Source organism: Scophthalmus maximus, chromosome 12, assembly GCF_022379125.1.
Source record: "Scophthalmus maximus strain ysfricsl-2021 chromosome 12, ASM2237912v1, whole genome shotgun sequence".
Taxonomy (NCBI): domain Eukaryota; kingdom Metazoa; phylum Chordata; class Actinopteri; order Pleuronectiformes; family Scophthalmidae; genus Scophthalmus; species Scophthalmus maximus.
Window position 1 is genome coordinate 14,253,020 of NC_061526.1, and position 20,616 is coordinate 14,273,635.

General features: G+C 46.0%; 2 protein-coding genes across 7 annotated transcripts in view; one reads left to right on the forward strand and one right to left on the reverse strand.

The window, feature by feature from the left end:
* The window catches only part of LOC118288542 (vegetative cell wall protein gp1-like), a 31,601-nt gene extending 29,477 nt beyond the window's left edge, over positions 1-2,124 (reverse strand). The window contains exons 1-2 of one of the 2 annotated variants that reach the window (XR_004785884.2): positions 578-2,124; positions 196-406 (exon numbers count right to left, since the gene is read on the reverse strand). Coding sequence is in view for 1 of the 2 variants with exons in the window: in XM_035614770.2 (XP_035470663.2) it covers positions 196-299 (104 nt within the window). In the remaining variant the exon portion in view is untranslated. Of the gene's footprint in view, positions 1-195; positions 461-577 lie in introns of those variants that run through there. The other variant, XM_035614770.2, reaches the window with a different exon arrangement.
* A 6,934-nt stretch (positions 2,125-9,058) lies between these two features.
* wnt7ba (wingless-type MMTV integration site family, member 7Ba) lies at positions 9,059-20,613 on the forward strand. 5 transcript variants are annotated; one of them, XM_047336432.1, is made up of 7 exons: positions 9,071-9,194; positions 12,086-12,211; positions 12,361-12,643; positions 13,032-13,433; positions 14,596-14,822; positions 17,504-17,775; positions 18,320-20,613. In XM_047336432.1, the coding sequence occupies exons 4-7, from the start codon at positions 13,351-13,353 to the stop codon at positions 18,797-18,799; spliced, it is 1,062 nt and encodes a 353-aa protein (XP_047192388.1). In that variant the 5' UTR covers positions 9,071-9,194; positions 12,086-12,211; positions 12,361-12,643; positions 13,032-13,350; the 3' UTR covers positions 18,800-20,613. The 5 variants fall into 5 exon arrangements, with proteins under 5 accessions (XP_047192389.1, XP_047192388.1, XP_035470547.2 ...); XM_035614654.2 differs by having other exon boundaries at positions 13,032-13,423; XM_047336433.1 differs by lacking the exon at positions 12,086-12,211 and having other exon boundaries at positions 9,059-9,194.
* Positions 20,614-20,616: the final 3 nt, after the last annotated feature.

Consider the following 20,616-nt stretch of genomic DNA (forward strand, 5'->3'; position numbering starts at 1 on the left):
TGCGGCGAGCAGGCCCGCGGCCCCACTGTCGCGCTGCTACTCGGACGTCTCCGAAATGTCGCAGGAAAGAAGGGAGAGAGTTCCCACAGCGAGATATCTGCAACACTACAACTGCGGTTGAAACGTTATTAAGCCCCCCCTCTCTCGCCCTCTCGCTGCCCCTTCCGCGGGTCCTATTCGCTCCGGGGAACTTACCTGATGTCCGCCTCGAGAGAAGAACAAGGCGCGTTCAGGGTGTCCTTCACTTCACTTGAGGGTCGGGGAAGGTGACCCGAACTGCCCCTCGCGAAATTGTACATTTAAAAAGGAGTCATAGTTGCTGTTTGACTCGGTGAAGTGCAACAGGGGCACCGTCAAGTCACCGCTCTGACGTCGTGCACGGACCTCGGCTCCATCTGGGATTAGCCTATTTTAGAAAATAATACTCCGTGTTTATCATTTGCGCCTCTCCCGACCTCACCCCGACACCCTCCCACCCCACAGTGTTTAACGGCGAGCATGCGCATGTTTTAATGCCACTATGGAGTCTTATTAACATTAAAATATAGGTATTTCATATTTAACAAGTAGGACAAACCGAAGCAGTCGTGCGGTCAAAGAGAATTAACAAAACCGAAAGAGGTCACACGCGCACTGCGCACTTCATTTCTCATGCTAGCCACATCTTTAGCTCCAAAGCTAAATGTCCGTCTGTGTTCAAGCTAGCCGACGACACACACGCAGAGGCACCGTGGGACTTGAACGCAGCGTTTCTCACACCTGTTTGCCCCGCGTTAATGCGCCTGACTCGAGCCCGCCCGGCTGAGAGTCGAGTCGACGGAGGTCCGGTTATCCGGTCAGTCGCCTCAGGTGACTCAGAAGACAGGCCCAGACTTGTCGAATTAACCCGATTTGCCTCGTAGACACTTTATTGATTAATCGACTGTGTGTGTGTGTGTGTGTGTGTGTGTGTGAGAGTGTGTGTGTTTAAATCCCACTTTTACACAGGTAAATTAAACAATCGCTCCCCCAACATTTAAAGTCCTTTTATTCTCTCATCCTGGTTCATAAGAGTCTCGATTTAATTTCATTTCATTTAGTTTAATGAAACGATGACAATACACCAATGTTTGATGTCACATTTGTACTTTTTGGCTTTTTACTCAACACTATTTTTTTTACAGCTTGAGAGCAGTGGAATTACAGTCATTTTAAGTTTGCTTGTAAATTTATGTTAATATGAAAAAAAGTACATTTTCGGTGGATTTCTCACCAGATTCACAATCTAATGATCATATTGATATATATTTATTAAAAAATGTTTATGCTTCACAAAACACATCGCATTAGCTCAGATGGATAGTCTCAGAGTCATTATTTAAAATGCAGAGACAGAAATCAAAGTGCATGTTAAATAAAGTTGATCAGTTTTTATAGTACAAAGAATATTTTTTTAAAGGCACTGATAATATTCAATTGAAATATGGACTCCCTTGACTCTTTATTAACAGTCCTTTGCCAAGAAATAGAGGGAAGGAAATTGATTGGTAAGTAGTAAAACTGCAAGTTGACTATTAAAGGAAATAGTTAATTTTTCTACTTATTGTGAAAATCACATTAGTTAATTTACAAACTTGGCTGTCCTTTGAATTAATTTTTGTTTGCAGGGAATGTTTTATAGAAAAAAACTGCAATTAGAAACACCCGTTGTGTTTATGGTTTGTCATAAAAATCTGAGACAGAAACTCAAATAATTAACTTGAAATGAATATCAAAGTAAAAGGTAATGCTCTCTTGTTCGGTTCAACACAGGCTTGTTTATGCAGCTTGCAGTGTATGTGTGTGTGTGTGTTTTGTCTCTGTACCATGTCGTAGCACCGGACCCACTGTGAACCTGTACAACAGAAGCGAGAGTATTGCTTGGTGGTAAATCTGTGTTCTTGACCCATCGACTGTGTGTGAAAGCACAAAAAACTACAAATTAAGGGAGAAAGGTCGATACCGAGAGAAAAAGAGAAAGAGAGAGGGAGTGGTGTGTGTGGGTGTGTGTGTGTGTGTGTGTGTCTGTGTGTGTTCCTACATCTCGACTGCATATGGACTGCTGAGTATGTAGGCTAAAGATAATAGGGATTAGGATGTGCCACAAGTTAATGCTGATGATGATGTTCACACACACACAAACACACACACACACACACACACACACACACACACCCACACCTTTTTTTAAAATTTCCAAATACAGTGTTTAATAGTAAAATAAAGCTGAATGTATGGACGTATTAAGTTGGAAAGACTGCTTGATTATAAATCAAAGAATTAGATTATAATTCACTAACAGACAGCAAATTAATTTCATCCAATTCTAAATAAACATTATCACCAATGTGCAAATTATAATTAAATAAATAAATACATTATAATTACTTTGATACTGGTAAAGCAAATATTTTCAAAAAATTTTGAACTGCTTAGATTTGTTCCATAACCATGACTGTATACAATAAAACATTTTTTTTAAGCTTAATGTATTTGCTCCATAAGGAGACATTTCAAGCCTCTCACTGAAGCCTCTAATGTCCCACATGTAATCACACATATTATATGAAATATTACACATTATGGTACCTATAAGGGTGTTGGATGATATTACTTTTTTAATATTATCAAGTCCCCTATATATATATAGATAGATATATGTATTCCTCTCTTGCTTTGTTTTAGTAAAATTGATATTAATCAAATGTTTTATTTTATCTAAACTTTTATTCTTCTACTGTAAAGTCTGCTTTAGGTCTTCTGCTGTGATTTTATCTGTATTTTTTTTTTATTTATCTGAATTAATATCCTGAAGCTCTAACTTACGCAGACATTTAGTAATTCACTTTGGAAGAAACTTGACAATGAACAGGACAGTCACTGTGGTGGACATCACAAAATCCAAGCAGCAACTCTCAAACTTGAACAAGAACGCAACAAAAAGTCTGAATGTCGCGGTAAAAGATTGAAATATCACTTTGAGTGCAATATTAAAAGAGGTTAAGTCACGCTGATGGACATACTGTAGATACGGTATCGAGCACTCATCATCCAAAACCTTACACCTAAATGCACTCGAGCACTCGATACTCATCAATCTTTCATTCAATACATGATTTGTACACAAACTCAGTCACTCAATTCAATTAAGGAAGAGGTATCGACAGGAGAAGACCATTGACTCCACTTTGAGATGAGTCTTTATTTCCACACTTTGAACCAGGAGAGGAAAAGAGAGGAGGGAAAGAGGTTGTGTCTTGTGGAGGTGGCCAGGGCACTCACTCCATTTGGCACTACTAATTTGCGATCACTCTCTTTGAGCTCTCTCCCTACCACGTCTCCAGACAGTGTGGATGGCAGCGGAGACAAAGCTAGCATTCTCCTCCGCCCCGAGACCCCTCTTAGTTTTATGTCAGGCCACTGCTCTCGGACCATTCTGCATGGAGTACCCGACAAACGACAGCACCTAGGGGAGAGGAGAAGAGGAAGGAGAGGCGCGGCGAGGGGAGGTGTGGAAAAAAAAAAGTGGGAGGAGGCTTTGGTGAGAGCCAACTACTGTCTCTCTCTCTCTCTTTCTCTCTCTCTCTCTCTCTCTCTCTCTCCCCCCCCCCCCTCGCCGCCAAACTCTCTTCTTGCCGCTCCTTCCTCTCCTTGGATGGCACCCCAGCCTGGTCCCCTCAGACGTGCTGCAGTGCAGTGCCACGCCCCGGCCGAGCGCCATGAAAAGACTCCAGAACCCGATCGATCGCGCAGCTCTGACCAGGACAGCCGATCGCATCCTCCATCTCGCCCCTCCACCGTCTGCAGTCACTTAGCCAGCAAACTGAATGGAGATAAGTGTTTTTTTAAAAGTTCGACCGAGTCCCGAGCAGCTCGGTTTCGGCCGCTGCACCTGCGCCGTTGAAATAAGGTGCATCCTCTGGGAATCTGATACACACCGGATGAGAAACCCTTTTATGAGGCACATCAGGCCATGAGACGACAGAGCCACATGGAAATACAGTTTCTGTGTCACTAATGTCACTGGTTTTAGTGTCTGACACTTAAAAAGTATCCCAAAGAATTCCACACAGAGAAGGTGCAGGTTATAATTTGGGGCGAAGCTGCGCCATTGAAACTGCCTCAGAGATTATTTCCGTCCACCCCCCCTCCTTCATGGTTGGCATGCACTCGGTATTCATTTATTAAAGTTTTTGTTTGACTAATGCAGGTTGGCTGAGCAATGCGTGTTTGTACAGCAAACGCCCCTGTCAAAGCAAATCATTAAGACGAGTGAGGGATAATTGCATTTCATGGAGCTCGCTGAAAAGGAGTCAACGTCCCGAGTGTAACTTATATCTGATTTCATCTTTTGAGAAAATCAGCGTGAGCACTCGTGGCATGCGCTACTGTCCGAACGAGTTCCTCCCCCTGCCTTATCGGCTCCATTATCAGCAGTCCGGCGGACGTGCAGTGTGTTTTTGCGGCCCCGGTTGCCATAGGTAACACGTCAGTGATTACCCAGAGGGCCAAGGGTGTCCTCAAGCTCAGGTCAGAGGCACTTCTCCGCGAGAGAGAGAGAGAGAGAGAGAGAGAGAGAGAGAGAGAGAGAGAGAGAGAGAGAGAGGGATACGACAGTAGGCTGCAGCTGCCGTCTGTAACTCCAGGCCTGTGCAGTTATCAGTCTTATCTGCCGGAAAAGGCTGCACTGCGTTCACGTCGGTGTATGTGAGCCGTGTCGGGGCGTATTTTTTATTAAACCTGAACATGTTGTTTTTCGATTTCTAGGTGGTGATTTTGAACACGGTGGCGCTACATTTCTCACACGATTATCTCATCTTAAGTCGACTGCCACGTGTTTAGCCGTGACTCAATCGATGAATCAATGACTCGACTGTTTTCCTCCTTTACACATCAATTATGTTTGAAAGCAGATCCCCCCCCCCCAAAAAAAAAAAGAAATAGTAAAGCTAACAAAAATACAGAGGGAAAGGGAAAATACTGCCTCAGTCCTCTTTTTTCGGCTTGGGCCGATTCCCACAGGTTGTCTCACTTATTAGCTGCTTTCCTGCACTGGACCGACGAGCACAATCCCTCTCAGTCTCACTCGAACACATAACAATGCCAGGAATGGCTGCATTTGTGCAGCACGACCATTAGGCAACATCCGACTTGCCTAATTCATTCAATTTCTCCCTCGGCCATGCCAGCACAATTGGCCTGAAAGGGTGCAGGTGGGGGGCTAAGAGGAGGCTGGGAAAGCGCGTCGCTGAAATGCAAGCGGGGCCGAAGCTGGTCGCGCACAGTTCGCATCACTTTTTCAGGTGCGGACGGGTTAAAGTGCAGGACAAAGGGGCAGTCTGTTGGGAAATTCGTGTCCTTGAGGCGATCCCAGCAGGGCTCAGTGGTCACTGTGACTGCCCCCCCCCCCCCACACACACACACACACTGGAGCTCGACCCCGACTATATCTTTAGCTGTGAATGGTACAAATGACCGGATCGTGTGGCCGTACTTTGTCCCCACTTCAATCCCCTTTCTCAGTTTCTCACTTTTCTTTCTCTCCGGATGATCACAAACAGCCATTGTCACTGCGGACCACGAGAACAATCGGGTTCTTATGCTGCGGCCGGTCAGGGGATGGGAGGGTAAACTTCAGCAATGACTGCGCTAAGTAAATTATAGCTCCAATGGCCTGGTGCGGTTTGGAGAGGCTGTGCTTTGTGAGAGGTCCTGCAGCTGAAAACCACGAGTTCAGCACATTTTGCTGCTGCTGCAGCTGCAGTGCAAAATGGCAACACACACAAAAGTTGTATTTTCTGAGCACGGCGCACACCGGTGCGAACGAGAATCAGGAGCACGCTTACTTTTCAATCTCCGCCGTGTCACGTCTTGTGAAAACTGAATCATTGCGAGACTGCGGGAGAGGATTGCCACAAGTGCTCCCTCTCTCTCTCTCTCTCACCCTCCCTCTCTCCCTGTTCCCTCGCTCTCTCTCAGATCGAGGCTCCGCCTGTCGACTGTCCTCCCGCTCTCCCAGTCACTCCACCCCTCCCGCCCTATCCCCTTTCTACATGACATCATCCGCACATCTGTCGTCCCACCAGGGCGCTGGTGACACAGACAGGCCACAAAATTAGTAGAGCTCTCTCCCTCCGCCTTTCATCCCCGTCTCTTTCTTCCCCCTCTGACTCCTGGTCCCCCCCCCCCCCCCCCCCCCTCTCTATAGGTGCTTTTCTTCCTGTCTTTCTTTCTTTCCTGGACACCTTTTTTTTTTTACGCCCCCCCCCCCCCCCCCCCCCCCCCAACCTCTGCATTATGTCCTGCAAATAATATGGTTGCACACTACATTACATCTGCCCGTTTCCTACAATGTGGCACGTACATTTGAGCCGGCAGGAAACGGCCATTAAACTAAATGATCCATGGGCCTCACCCCAGCCTTGACCCGTGTGATTGTGAGCAAACTCAATCAGCGAGGTCAGCACTAACATGATGTGACTCTCCGCAAAAGTTTTCTCCCTCGACTTTCTCTGATTTGAGCCATTAGAGCCTGCTAAAACCGGTTACGAGGTCGCGGTTGTATCGACGTGTGTGTGTGTGTGTGTGTGTGAGCATGAGAGAGGACAGAGAAAGAGAGTGGGAGCAATTTTTTGGGGTGTTTTTCGACGATTAAGGGCTAAGGGTATCTTCAAGGGAATAGAAAACTTACAGAAGTGTAACACATGTTGGATTCCCAAAGCCCCAGTGCAATAATTCTCCACATACGAATTACTAACAGACCAAATCATGTTGTGCTGGATCGCACCAGCTGCAGTGGTGTAAATTTTAAAAAAAATATACTATTAATTCACAAGTTAACTAAGTTTCCTTTAAAAAAATAAAAAAGGTACTTTATCTAAAGGGGTTAAAGGGAGCAGACAAGCAGCTCTTAAACAATTCCGAACCCAACACCCCCCAAAAAAATGAATGAGTACAGTAAATGCGTGCTACATAAAAAGCATCGTAAAAGAAAAATAGCTACAATTATATATATTTTTAATTATTATTTGCTGAGCCAAATGGTGTTTTTTTTTTTGTCTTTATAACTTTTAATTGTTAGTTTGAGGAAATCTTACTGAGAAGTTTTTCATACATGTTGTCATTGACAAATGTGGCACTGCGGTGCAACCGGATTCTGCATTTGGAAAGCTCTCTGTGTGGTTCAGATCTCTTTTTGCAGTCACTGTGGACCCTTCGGCAGATCTAATGGCTTTTGAATCCTATTGTCAGTTACTAATGACTGGACGGTGTTTGCGTGGGAGACTTGCAACAAACAAGTTTGAATTTTAGAAATAACTTTTAAATTTCTGCTGTCAAAATGCTTTGTGTGTTTAAAAAAATACCTCGTACTACTTCGGCTTTGTGCAGAGCAGCAGTGCACACAGTTATATTTTGATGTTACAGGCCGTCTTTGACTGAACGCCACGTGTCCCGTGTTTGCGCGAGGCAAACGTGACGGTTACATTTTGAAATCTCGAAATGGTAGGAACCAAGATGGTGGAACCACTGAGGAGCGTTGCGAGCGACGGTGCCTTCGCCTCCCCGTCCTGTGAAACACAGGAGTAAAGAGCCCCCTTGAGGATCGAGAAATCACCTACTTTATACACGACTGGTGACTCTGAAACTGCTGACACGCGGAAAACATCAAACTCTACTCGGGGCCTCGCTCTTAAATATTTCAAACAATGGGAAATGAATGAGCTCACATCACAAAATATGCATTATCAACTTACATACAGGACTGAACGGATACTACTGCATTGTTACGATAAGTTCTCTCGGAGCCGTTTAATGCACGATTGGTCTGTTTTGAGCAAACGTGCTGAGTTCCAGCTGCTGTTCTCGTGCCATGAAAGACAAGAGGAGAGTTGTGAGGTCGGTCCGACGAGCGAAAAACATGCTTGACCTAAAGCAGAGATGGTCCGAACTCAGGCGAGATCTTCTCTGGTGCTTTGTCTCCCTCTGCAGTTGCAGCCAAATAAAGACGGATGCAGGGGGAGATTAAAAACCAGAGTGAGGTGCTAAAACCGTTGCAAAATAGTGTGTGTGTGCGGGGGGGGGGGGGGGGGGGGGGGGGGGGGAAGTAGCCAGGTACGATGAAGACTTTCTAAGAGAAACAAGCTAAGTAAAAAGCAGTTTCAACTCATTTTCCCCCCTTTTTGGCTCCAGGCTTGTTTTTGAAAACCTTCTCTCTTTTTTTTGGTGACACTGCACTATATCCACTTTCCCAGCATCTGTAACATGTTTACTCCTCGAAAATCTGTATTTCCACACCAGGAACATAAATCCCGGGTTTTACATGAAAGGAAATCTGTCCCCGAGACATTTATGCACCTCGTGGCATTGTTGAAAAGCGCGGCCCTCCCTTCGTCTGCTCTCAAAAGGGTTCAAGATGCTTCCCCCCGACGACAGTAATCGCTTAAAAGTGGAACCGTCCCTTACATGGGAACGATTTCCCTCTGTCATCTTTTCCTGTTTGTTTCGTGGAGGCTCTGAATAGTGTCAATTAGATTTGATTACAAAGCAGTCTCTTCTAGTCTGTGTCATAAATACACTACTGCCTGTTAAAACCCCCGCGGAGTTGGTTTTGTTTTTCATCTGCGACACTCTGTGTTCCCTTCACAACGCAGGGGGGGCCATGTTCACTACAACCACACCTGGAGTTCCAGTTCATTCCGACATGCCTCTCACCCCATTACATATACAAGCACCATGTGCTTGTCTTGCCGTATTAAAGTCTGAACAATGCCTCTGACATTGCGGTGAAGCTTGGAAGCCACTTGAGTTGCACGTAGCTATGTTACAAAGTGGCCCGCGGGCACTCGTCTGACCTGAACAGATTAAACCCATCAGCTTGTCTCGGGAGATCATAGACACGCACACGTTACGTACGACCAGAGGCCTTTGATGCACGTGTGATTAAAGCCCAAGTGTCGTACTCCGACGTTGAGGCTGGTGTTAATCTGCATTTGTGTTGCTGTCAACAAATCCGAGGGAAAGACTAAAAGCAACAATGTGACATTAGCCCGTCTCGGTACTGTCTGTGTCAGCGATGCTGCGGCGGTGGATCTGCATGTTGTTCAGTACGTGTGGTGACCTAACGACTGTTGGGCAGCTCCTGGGTGTTCTCGCATGTTTTTCTCAGACGCCTTTCGGTAAATACTGACGACGGCAATAGTGCATTGGGTTTTTCTTTCATTTATTATTCATCCCGACGGATAAAATTCTTTGGGCCTTCAGGGACAGACCAGGCGTCGCTATTCCACGACAAGATATTTCAGGTTTTGAGAGCCTGCAAGGTTTTGTTCAGAGAATTTCTAATATGAATAAACTAGTTTCTGAATGGTTGTTCGTCTCTGTATGTTGGCACTGCGATACCCTGGCGACCTGTCTACCCCGCCTCTCGCCCAATGTCAGCTGGGATTGGCCCAAGCCCCACCGCGACCCTTAATGGATAAAGCGGTATTGATAGTGGATGGCTCGATGGATGGATACACTCGTTTTTATATTATTTTATTATTACATTTCATTTTGCTGACACGTTTGTCCAAAGTGACTTACAATTATTGAGGCAGATAGCATCAAGGGCCTTGCCTTAGGGCCCACACTGGGATGACCTGGAATTGAACCTCGACATTATGTGCCAAAGTCAGCGGTGTAACCCACTAAGCTGTACCAGCTGCCTCTTTGATTTTTTGCTACCGACTGCTGATCATTTGACTTAATAATACTTTTTTCATTTTATTTTATCAGAGCACCATTTTCAAGTGCACAGACAAAATATTGTTTAAAAAAAAGGGAGATGTATTTTTGTTAAGCCGATCACAGTATTTATGGAATAATAAATAAAGGTTTACCGTACGTGAACAGGTTGGGATGGTCCAGGCAGTCACAGCAGCCACAGCAGCTGACGGTGTTGGTAAGGTCACATTAGACGTGATGTCACATGTCTGATGCAAGTAGTAAATGAAGAAAAAAAAAATTATCAGAGGGATCACAAACTATAAACAATATATGATGGTGAATAGTGATAGAGAATGACAACAGTGAGTGAAGAGGGAAAAGGGGGGAACATTTGTGTCTAATGATGAATGTAAAGAATGAATGAAAACGCTGATGTGTTGGCTGCTCCGCCTGAGGTTCGAGGCGCTTTCTAAAATATTAATGAACCAGCTTTGGAACACAAGATATCACGACACTATTAAAATTCCCCCCTGAATTCACAGGGAACAATCCAAAAGCTTTTGTTTTCTGTTGATGAGCTTCTCCTGAGGATGGGATTGACCATGCCTCACACTTGCCCTGCTTCTTGTGATTAATTATCAGACGTTTACTGTTATAATCAATAATTCCCCAACAACTACTAAAGGGACACTGCTGAGGATTCTGAGCAGAGGGCATGAGATCCAAACTCGCACAGAGCCACGAGACACCATAATCAATCTGGACTTTATAGGCTCCTATCCAAGTGGCAACCCAGCGTTTGTGAGCTGCCATTTTGAAGCCTCGAGTTTAGTATTTTGGCCAGCGCCATCTTGTTTTTTCTTGGGGCGGGGCCTGACTGAGAGCTCGAGGATGCTTACACCTGTGAACCGCACCCACTGGGTGTTACAAGCTTTCAATCACACAGTATTCATGTGCCAATGCATACCATTTATACTTTATCGTTTATTCTACTCTAAATTGAACCATAAGTTACAATATGAACATCATGCTGTATTGAAGAAGACTCGAAACTAGCGACTGAGACCATAAACTCCTCAGGAAAACGTTTGCTGACGTTATAAATCAAGTGAGCAGTTAGGGTCATTTTTTCTCATTGACTTCTTCTGGCAACCTGTGAGTCACCCTCTGCTGGCCCTTTGAGAGAATGCAGGCTTTCAGCCCCTTCCGCACTGGGTTCACTTTTGGGACCCACAGTCCTTTTTATATACAGTCCATCCAGCCTGGGCCCTCTCTGGCGTCACTGCTACAGTTTCTCCCTGCCGGTTTCCAGCCCTGTCATTCGTCCTTGTAATGTGGATGATGTTTTCAAAAAACATTTCTGTCAAAACGGACAGTTTCCCCGATAGATTCTTTTTTTTTTTTTTTTTTTTTGAAGGAGTCCACTGTCATCACTGATCCGATGTGTTGCTCGACAGTAAAACAAAAAACAAAAACGAATTCCTGTGCAGCTCCCCACTTCCCGTGTCTCCCTGTTCACCTCTTCTTCTGCTTCTCAAAAAAAAAAATATGAAAAGAAACAGATATCACCAGGGCGAACGCCAGGACAGTGAGTGCACACAGCTTAAGTGCTATCTTGGCTTTGGAAATTGTGGTTTAGGAGGATTATTTGGACAGAACGCGAGAGGGATTGAGAAAGAGACAGAGAAACTGGGTGAAAAAAAAAAAAAGAACAGACAGAACACACATACACAAAGGGGGCTCTTCCTCCGCCCGCCCCGAGCCAGAGACATTATCTGCGAATTGTCCGCTGGAATGGCTGCACGTTGAGGTTTACGACGGCCAAGACGCTCCAATTTAGTGGCAAAGCCGCTTCTCATTCTCAACGGCACCGAGCACATCCGACTGCAGCTACAGTTACACATAGTCTGAGCGGGCATACACATCAAGCCAATCTCATACACAGCCAAAGAATGGGAGGTATTTTCTTTTATGTTTTTGCACTATCTCTCAAAATGCTCCGCTAGACCGCTGCCGAGAATTCAGATGAAAAGGTCAATCATGTCCACAGTGCTCCCCTCAATCACTCTCTAAGAGAGTGTCTCACTTTGTGTCCACATGACCGATGCCTCGGAACAAATTGTATTAATATTATCTCCTTTGCGGCTATTTGTTGGAGCTCAAGTGAAGCTCGGGATCGTCTCAATTTTCAGTCTCCAAAACGTCAACAACAAGCGGAGAAAATATGTACTTTGTCCTCGGTCCACTCCGCCAAGTAGACCAATAAAAACGCCCCGTCCTTTGAAGGTCCCTTGGAATTGAACGGGGGCCGTCTCCTCCCATTGTACTTTTTTTCTTTCTTTCTTCTACTCTCTTCAAACAGCGGCCTGTTTGCTGTAGAACATCTTTTAAAAGGAAGAAACTGCAAATATACCTTTTGTTGTCGTCCTCGTTGGCCTTTTCTATCTAATTGCACTTGGGCACCTCGAGGACTACATGGGTTTAACAGGTATATTCACTACATAGAAAATTGTATTCTAACATAGATGTTGTTCCAAAAAAAGGGGCAACTTTTAGGGCTACAACTTTACTTCAAATCAAATTTGTTTTCATCACATAAAAATGCAGGCTTGTTTTTAAATTTCTTTTGATTTACAGATACTGCACTTCATGCTATATGAACAGATTGGATACTCTGGGACAATGTATTTTTCCTTCATACCACCACACGATGGCGTATATTGTTGGTGAAGCACCAGCAGGAATATACAGAGTGAGCTGTATAACCCCAGAGTCTGAGCATCTGCCCCGCTGGAGAGCCAATAAGGGAGAAAGTGGAAATCCAGCCGCACAGAGCCCAGCTTGAATTTTGAGGACTGCAAAGAAAAAGAAAAAAAATTGAATTTCTCTGCTGGGAATTAATAACACTACATCTTAAGAGGTGATGGAAGTCTAATTTTTTTCTCCCCCACACATTCATTTTAGTCTTCTGTGGTCATCAGAATCATCAACATCATCAATTTGTTAGGTGATTAATTTCCTCATATAATCAATCATTTTTGGCTACAAAAGTTTTGCTCATAATTTACCTGACATTACCATAGACACATAGACACACAGACAGACAGACAGACAGACAGACAAACAGATAGATAGATAGATAGATAGATAGATAGATAGATAGATATGCTGATTGGGGGGTGTCACCCATCCTTCCAGTGCCACAACATTCGCACTTCTGGAAACGTGAGCAGTGCGTATTTGGAATCGGAGCATCCGGAACCCCCTACTGACCCCCCCACCCACCCCTGTCTGTTTTTCCCACCCAGTCCTCCAACAGCCCAGGTGACGGAGCGCACTTCGGCCGAAGGGATGCAGCCTCTCATCACCTCCCAACACACGGACAGCAGAGGTCGGAGCCGCCGCAGCGCGCCACGGCTGCACCGTCGCTGAAGAAGACCACCACCACCACCACCACCACCCCCCCCCCCCCCCTCACCAGCGGCGGGGGAACGGAGAGAACCTGCAGGACTTCACATCAAAAGGATATAACTTCTCGTTTTTGTTTTTTTCAAACTTCATCTCTTTTTCTTTCTTTTTCTCTCCAAACCGCAAGAGCGCAGCAAACGCGGTGTTCAATGCGCAACCATGCTCATCATCTCCTCCCGCAGCGCGCTGCTGTCCGTCTACTACCCGCAGATCTTCCTCATCCTCACCAGCGGTAGCTACCTGTAAGGTTTCCTATACTCATGCACTTGCTTCAATTCGATCGTCGGTCAAGTCTTTTTTTCTTTGTTTTTGACGCCAAGCTCCCCCGGACACGTGCAGACGCGCGGAGGAAAATGCGCGTCAATTACGCAGCACCGGGGGGAAATTGGGAAAAGTCAAGTCCGGATCTCACACAGGGGAATCGTTCATAAATGTTTGCTGCGGGGGATTTTTTATTATATAACGAGAGCATGTGCAGGGTGTTTCAAAACTTGAACCTTGTTCAGTGGAGTAAATGGCGATATAGATATAGTGTGTTCATTTTTAAATTGGATCTGGTATTATTTTGGAAATGGTAAAAAAAAAAAAAATTTAAAAAATGTTGGAGTAAAATTGAGGAACCATCTGGTAGGATTTGATTTTATTCCATAATGGAAACGAGGGCTTCAGGCTGTTCCCCATAATGATGTGAGCAGTTATGTCATGCTCACTGTAAGATTGTGTCATAAGTCGACTATACTAATAAAGAAGTGCATGGAGCCAATATTTAATCCACATGATTTTTGATGAGGTCATCACCTGCTCATGTGGATTTACACATTAAGCCATGGCCACTTTGTCTCGTATAAAGCAGCATATTGAAACAAATATTGGACAACCTCATGGTCTCTCTCTCTCTAAAGGAGCAGCAGGCCGATGTAATGAGCTTTTTCATGACATGGCCATCTCTATACATGCCTCTCATAACAAGGGCAGTTCCTGAAACCTAAAATAGCTGTGGTGATTTAATGTATGTTTTCTGTGACAGAAGAGAGGAGGACGAAAAAGCATGAGCTGCGGCCAAAGTCCCATTTCTGTGATTATTACAATTTTTCGCGTTCAACGTCTTTATGAAGGTCCATTGAATTACGCACGATGTGGGGGGGGGGGTAGGAATGAACGATGCAGAGTATGTGTTCTTACTGTGTAACTTCCGATCAGGGCTCGTTTATCTTCATTACGTATACAGACTGGCAACTGGAATGAAAAGTTTAGCAAAACCTTTGTTCATTGGAAATAAATGTTCTCTTGTTTTGCTCAGATCACAACCAAGCGATGACTGTTTCAGCCAGAATCTATATACTTCCTTGTAAAAAACAGTTTTTCCTCTGTCATTAATCTCCCTCTCTCTCTCTCTCTGTACAGGGCGCTGTCCTCCGTGGTCGCTCTGGGCGCGAACATCATCTGCAACAAGATCCCGGGACTGGCGCCCCGTCAGAGGGCCCTCTGTCAGACGCGGCCCGACGCCATCATCATCATCGGCGAGGGCGCCCAGCTGGGCATCAACGAATGCCAGTACCAGTTCCGGTATGGCCGGTGGAACTGCTCGGCCCTGGGCGAGAGGACCGTGTTCGGACAAGAGCTGAGAGTAGGTCAGTCCGTTTGAAACTCAAAAGATTCTTCACGTTTCCTTGGAGAGCTTTTAAATGCTACCGTGTGACGCTGAGGAGCATTGCTCTGAGGGCCAGGGGGCCTTAGTGAGATGCGAGGCAACAGGTATGCTCAGGTGCACAGCTTGTTTTCAAAGTCTTCTCCATTGTCTTGCGGCATGAGAAAAAAAAGCTGCAGTCGGCATTAAAGCAGACTTCTTGACGGGTGGCAAAACTCAAGCGAAGGCATTTTCTGCTTGGCACCGCACATGCGGCGACCACAATGAATTCACTGCCTTTGTTTCTGTCACTATAAAAGTCCAACTCAAAAGGATTTGTTCGTGTCCCCAGAGGGAGGTTCGGTGTGTGATTTGGCGTGTGGATCATCACTGCGCTTGCGACACACCGTCGCAGGAAAGCAGTCGTAAACGGGAGTGGGGAGACTCTTCCTCGTGAAAGCGCGGTCGGAAGGCTTATCTGGGCGTGCCATCTACTGAAAGAATTTATAACTGCAATCTGTGAACGCAGAAAACACAATCTCGCCGGGGGGTTTTTTCGAGCGCAACATTCTCGTGCCGTTTGATTTCTCACAGAAGCCCCGTTTGCTTCCACAGTGTGTGAACTTCTCGTTTAAATTGTGTCTCCCTCCGAAAATATGTTTTGTTGCGGTCTCGCTGCGGGTTTGGGCCCCATGTTTAATCTAGCAGCTCTGGGAGCAATCACTTTCCGTCTACACGGGAGAAGGGCAGGCAGACGTCTGGATCCCTTTATTTCTTTTGTCAAGAGGAAATGTCTCTTTTCTCTTGTGGCGTGTAAACCGGCCCCGAAGAGACACTTTGGTCTCGGCCTTGTTCCTTTCCATGAAGACAGTTTTTTAACCAAATGAGAGTTTCCTGTGAGATTTGATCTAATTGGATGTGTATAAAAAAATATAATTAGAGGGTCACAACTAATGGTGTAGAATGTGTCCGATTTCCAGGCGTCTTCATGGGTCGGTTGCTTTCCTCTTCACATTCTTCTCCATTGTTTTCTGTGCATTTTAATAAATTGAACCGTCAGCCTCCTCTTGTGTCGCCTATGCACCCTCTGCCACTTCGCGCCATTGACCTGCCGGGGCCCACGATCTCATTAAGGAATTGAGAAAGACCAGAGAGATTCGTGAAAACCACTAATTGAAGTCAGCTCCGGCAGCTGGATGGCAACAATGGAGCCCTGCATGCGCCGCCGTGCAATCCAAACAAATCACGGTGCGAGGAGATGGCTGTTTGGCTATGGCATGCGCCTGATGCCTTGAGAAACGCTTCCCCCATACAATGTGTCTCCGAATGGGTCGCGGATTACGGCTGATGAGAGAGGACTTCAGGGTTTGTTATGAGTTATGGACTGGGGGAACCGCAGGCCCAACGGTTTCAGCGAGCGGGCTTGTCAGGTTGGAGGGGAGCCATCGGAATCGCCTCTACCAGAGACGCCACGCATTAATACTTGAGGAGGAACAAAGGCCTAGGCATTATCCTGATTGGAGAGATGATATCCCGTTACCAATTGTTGTGCCAATACATTCACCCCCCCCCCCCCCCACCAACATAAATATAAATGTGTTTATCCTGAAGTTCAAATGGTGACACACACGAAAAAGCTTGGAAGTGGGCACATCTCAGTCGAGCCTTGGCCACAGATCATTTCAACATGGGACGCCAGCGGTATCGCTTTGCCGTAATAACGCTGACCGCCTGAGACACGGACACAGAACGACACTTAAGCCGTGTGAGAAACTGCATTGATGAAAAACAATAAGCAACTCCACAAGTTGCCGACACAGAGGGGGAAAGAAGAAAAAAAAAGCTCCTCTAGTCCGCCAGTAGATGTCACTTGTGTTTTCTTCACCGCACTTATTATTGTTGCTCCAACTGTGACAGAGTACAGATGCAGATCAGAGATAGGAAAACGAGGCACGTAAATATAATTACATGACTCTAAGTGGTGGCTGTCTCTCTCTGAAAGAGTAGTCCAGCCACAGTAAGTTTGGGGGTTCATAGGCCCCAAGCAGGTTCCTCTGAATGCGAAAGCCGGCCCAGTAGTCCAGCCATCAGATCTCCTTATCTAGTGCCACAAATCTGAGTAACTGTATCAGAAAATAACTACTCTCCCATCTCGAGCACAATTAAAGAATTCTCAAATCCTTTTGCTCATCCGAGAAAAAACTCAGCGTGGCAACGGCCTTACAGTATATCGGCTTCTCCCGGGTATTTTCCCAGGTAAAAGAATCTATCCATAATCTATGCCGCTTGTCCTTTGAGGGTCATGAGGGGGGCAGGAGGCGATCCCAGTTTACACCGGGCGAGATGCAGGCCGACATGCAGGGACAAAACAACGACGCATGCTCACATTCACACCAACAGGCAATTAAGAGTCTCCCAAACTAAGAGTAACAGAGAGGAGAACATGCAAACTCCTCCCCGAAAGGCCCATTCAGCCCGTCGGATTCGAAACCCGACTTGGGTCTCAAGCCAAAGAGACGTTGTACAACTTCACAGGCCTATAATCCTGCTTGTGCCATAACTATATGACGTGTTTTGCAATTCTTTCCTTTCAGAGGCAAGAGCTGTAATAACTAATTTCAGAATGAGAGAATTTTTTTTATCACTGTACTTCCATTTATTCCTTTTCTCCTCCATTCTCTTCAGGCAGCAGGGAGGCAGCGTTCACTTACGCCATCACTGCGGCCGGAGTCGCCCATGCAGTGACTGCAGCCTGTAGCCAGGGCAACCTGAGCCAGTGCGGCTGTGACCGCGAGAAGCAGGGCTACCACGACCAGGAGGAGGGCTGGAAGTGGGGCGGCTGCTCGGCCGACGTCAAGTACGGAGTGGAGTTCTCGCGGCGCTTCGTGGACGCCCGGGAGATCAAGAAGAACGCCCGGCGGCTCATGAACCTGCACAACAATGAGGCAGGGCGAAAGGTAATGAAGTGCATCTACTGCTAAATCGGAGGCTACATTCTTTTCCACATCAACGTCAAGCTCAGTCCCGAGGGCAAAACAGTCACCTGTCAATTTTGTCATCTGCGAATTTTTGCATGGCATTATAACATAAATCTGGTTCAGACCACGACGTAACCCAATACGCACATGGTTGCACAAACGGCCTCTGGTCAGTTTTCTCGGGGCTGTCACGCCATTTTGTGGTCTGAGGAAAAGGTAACGTTAATTAGAGACTCCAGTTTTTGGGGGTACGAGTTATTTTCCCCAGGTTTCTGACATAAAGTTGGCATTCAGGTCAGGGTGCGGAAAGGTGAAATGTATGCCGAGAGCCCGGCGTACCGAACGAGACAGATTATGTGGCCGTGTGCGATTACCCTTAAGCGTTTCAAAGTCGAAGCCAAGGACGCAGATTCAAAATGACAATTCGTGCGTTTTTCTCCCGCAGAACAGGCTCTTTTACTTTACATTGACCCAACCTGTCCTCTCTCTTTCTCTCTCTCTCTCTCTCTCTCTCTGCGATCAGATCCTCGAGGAGAGGATGAAGCTCGAGTGCAAGTGTCACGGCGTCTCCGGCTCGTGCACCACCAAGACGTGCTGGATCACCCTGCCCAAGTTCAGAGAGATCGGCTACCTGCTGAAGGAGCGCTACAGCGCCGCAGTTCAAGTGGAGCCCGTCCGGGCCTCGCGGCTCCGCCAGCCGTCCTTCCTGCGCCTCAAAGAGGCCCGGGGCTACCAGAAGCCCACGGACACGGACCTGGTCTACCTTGAGCACTCGCCCAACTACTGCGAGGAGGACGCGGCGACGGGGAGCATGGGGACGAGGGGCCGCCTGTGCAACGGCACCTCGACCCACGCGGACAGCTGCAACGTGATCTGCTGCGGCCGGGGCTACGACACGCACCACTACACGCGCGTCTGGCAGTGCAACTGCAAGTTCCACTGGTGCTGTTTCGTCAAGTGCAACACCTGCAGCGAGAGATCGGAGGTCTTCACCTGCAAGTAGGGAACAGGAGAAGCGGGACGGCGGGGCGAGGGATGGGAGAACGGACAAGGGCCGAAGAGGTAAGGGCATATGACGAAAGTTGGAATTCGAAGTGAAGGACTTGGAAGTATTTATTCGACATTTTGCACATTTTGACATCCTATTTGGAATTCTCCGAAGAAAGGAGAGACAGGTGTGAAATGGAACACAAGGTTCTAGACACCTGCATTTCAGAGACATATTGCAGCAGAATGGATTTGGATCTTCTACTTTTCACCTTCCGGCAAAGCAAATATTTTTTGAAGACAACGTCTCGCAAAAAAAATGCAGCTCCCAGATGTTACGGCACAAGAGGGGGAAAAAAAAACGCAGCGAGGACTCTTGTCGGATCTGGAGAAGCACGGGACACGCGCGAAGCGGAAGTGCTGCAGTACTGCCACGGAAAGAAGACGGACACTGAGAGGTGGCAGTGGAATATACGTTTTGACTGTACGCTCACACTGTATTTCTGTTTGAACACTGAAAATAAAAACAAGATTATTTATGTTAAAGAAAAAAATAATGATCAAAACTTCCAAACTGAAGCCCTAACCCTCTGATAGCAAATTCAACTGTGCTGTTTTTTTCTTCCCTTTTTTTTGATCCCCGGTTGCTGCTGATATGTTTCAGGCTTGGATTCACATTTTCAGCTAAATCCCTTTTTTTTCCCCCATTCACATTATCAGTGGTCGGTACTTTGCTGTATATTAAGTGTTTTTCTTTTGCACTCACACAGTCACATTTCTTCCCCTCTCTTTTTTCTCCATTGGACATTAAGTAATTAGTGGGGCTGGTGCTGTGTTGAGCTCTCTCTCTCTCTCTCTCTCTCTCATGGACATATTCCCACCAGGGGCCAGACCCTTTGTTACGCCAAAGAGGACAACAGAAACCACCGACAGACTATTTTAAGCATGCAACTTGTCAGTTGCAGCAGCAAAAAATCCTGACAGCGTTCATTATATTGGTTGTTTTTTTTGGGGAGGGCTCTCGACTTCTGAAAGAAAAGCGCGTCGGCCTCGGCGGAGCTCCGTCAAGGTGCAATCACGTTCGGACACATCCAACATTCCCGTGAACGACGGAGACGGCCTCTGCTTACACAAGGCCTTCCAGCGCGGTTTAGGCCTGCCTGGGTGGATGGCATGTGCCCCGACCACACGGAGGGGGGGGATCAAAGGCCCCCTTTCAAAGCTATTTTTGGACCCCACCCTTAATGTGTTCAGAAATGTTTATTTAGGCTTTATATAACTTACAAAACAATTTGAAGAGTATATTTTTATATGAGGAACGTGGCACTTTATGTCATTTGTAGATGGGGAAACAAAAGTCGCTATTTAATGTCGTTGTGATCAGAGTTTATAGCTATAAGTTATTTGGAAATTTGTGTCTTTGATCGAGGTTCCTGAAATTGTAAATACTCCTTGTGTGTTTTTATCCGAGTGGCCCAGACAGTCCATCTCGATGCGACCCGTCACAATTCAAAGTCGCTCGTAGGTGGAAAAATCCAATGAATCTCGTGGAGACCGCTGTATACGATTAAATACGTGGAAGTTGCTGGTAGATAGAACATTGGAAGTTTTGGAGATTTCTGTTTCCAGTTGTCTTTATGGAGCTAAAAGTGTAGTTATAACTTGAAACACGGCTAAATTAAGTTTATTGTTCTGTGGCTAAAACAAAGTCTGCATCACTTACAAATATGGACAGATTTTTCATTTTTTTTCTTTTTTTACCAATAAAATCTGAGTATCCTTTTCACGCCTTTTTGGGTTTCATGTCACATCTGGCCTTATTAAAATCATTAC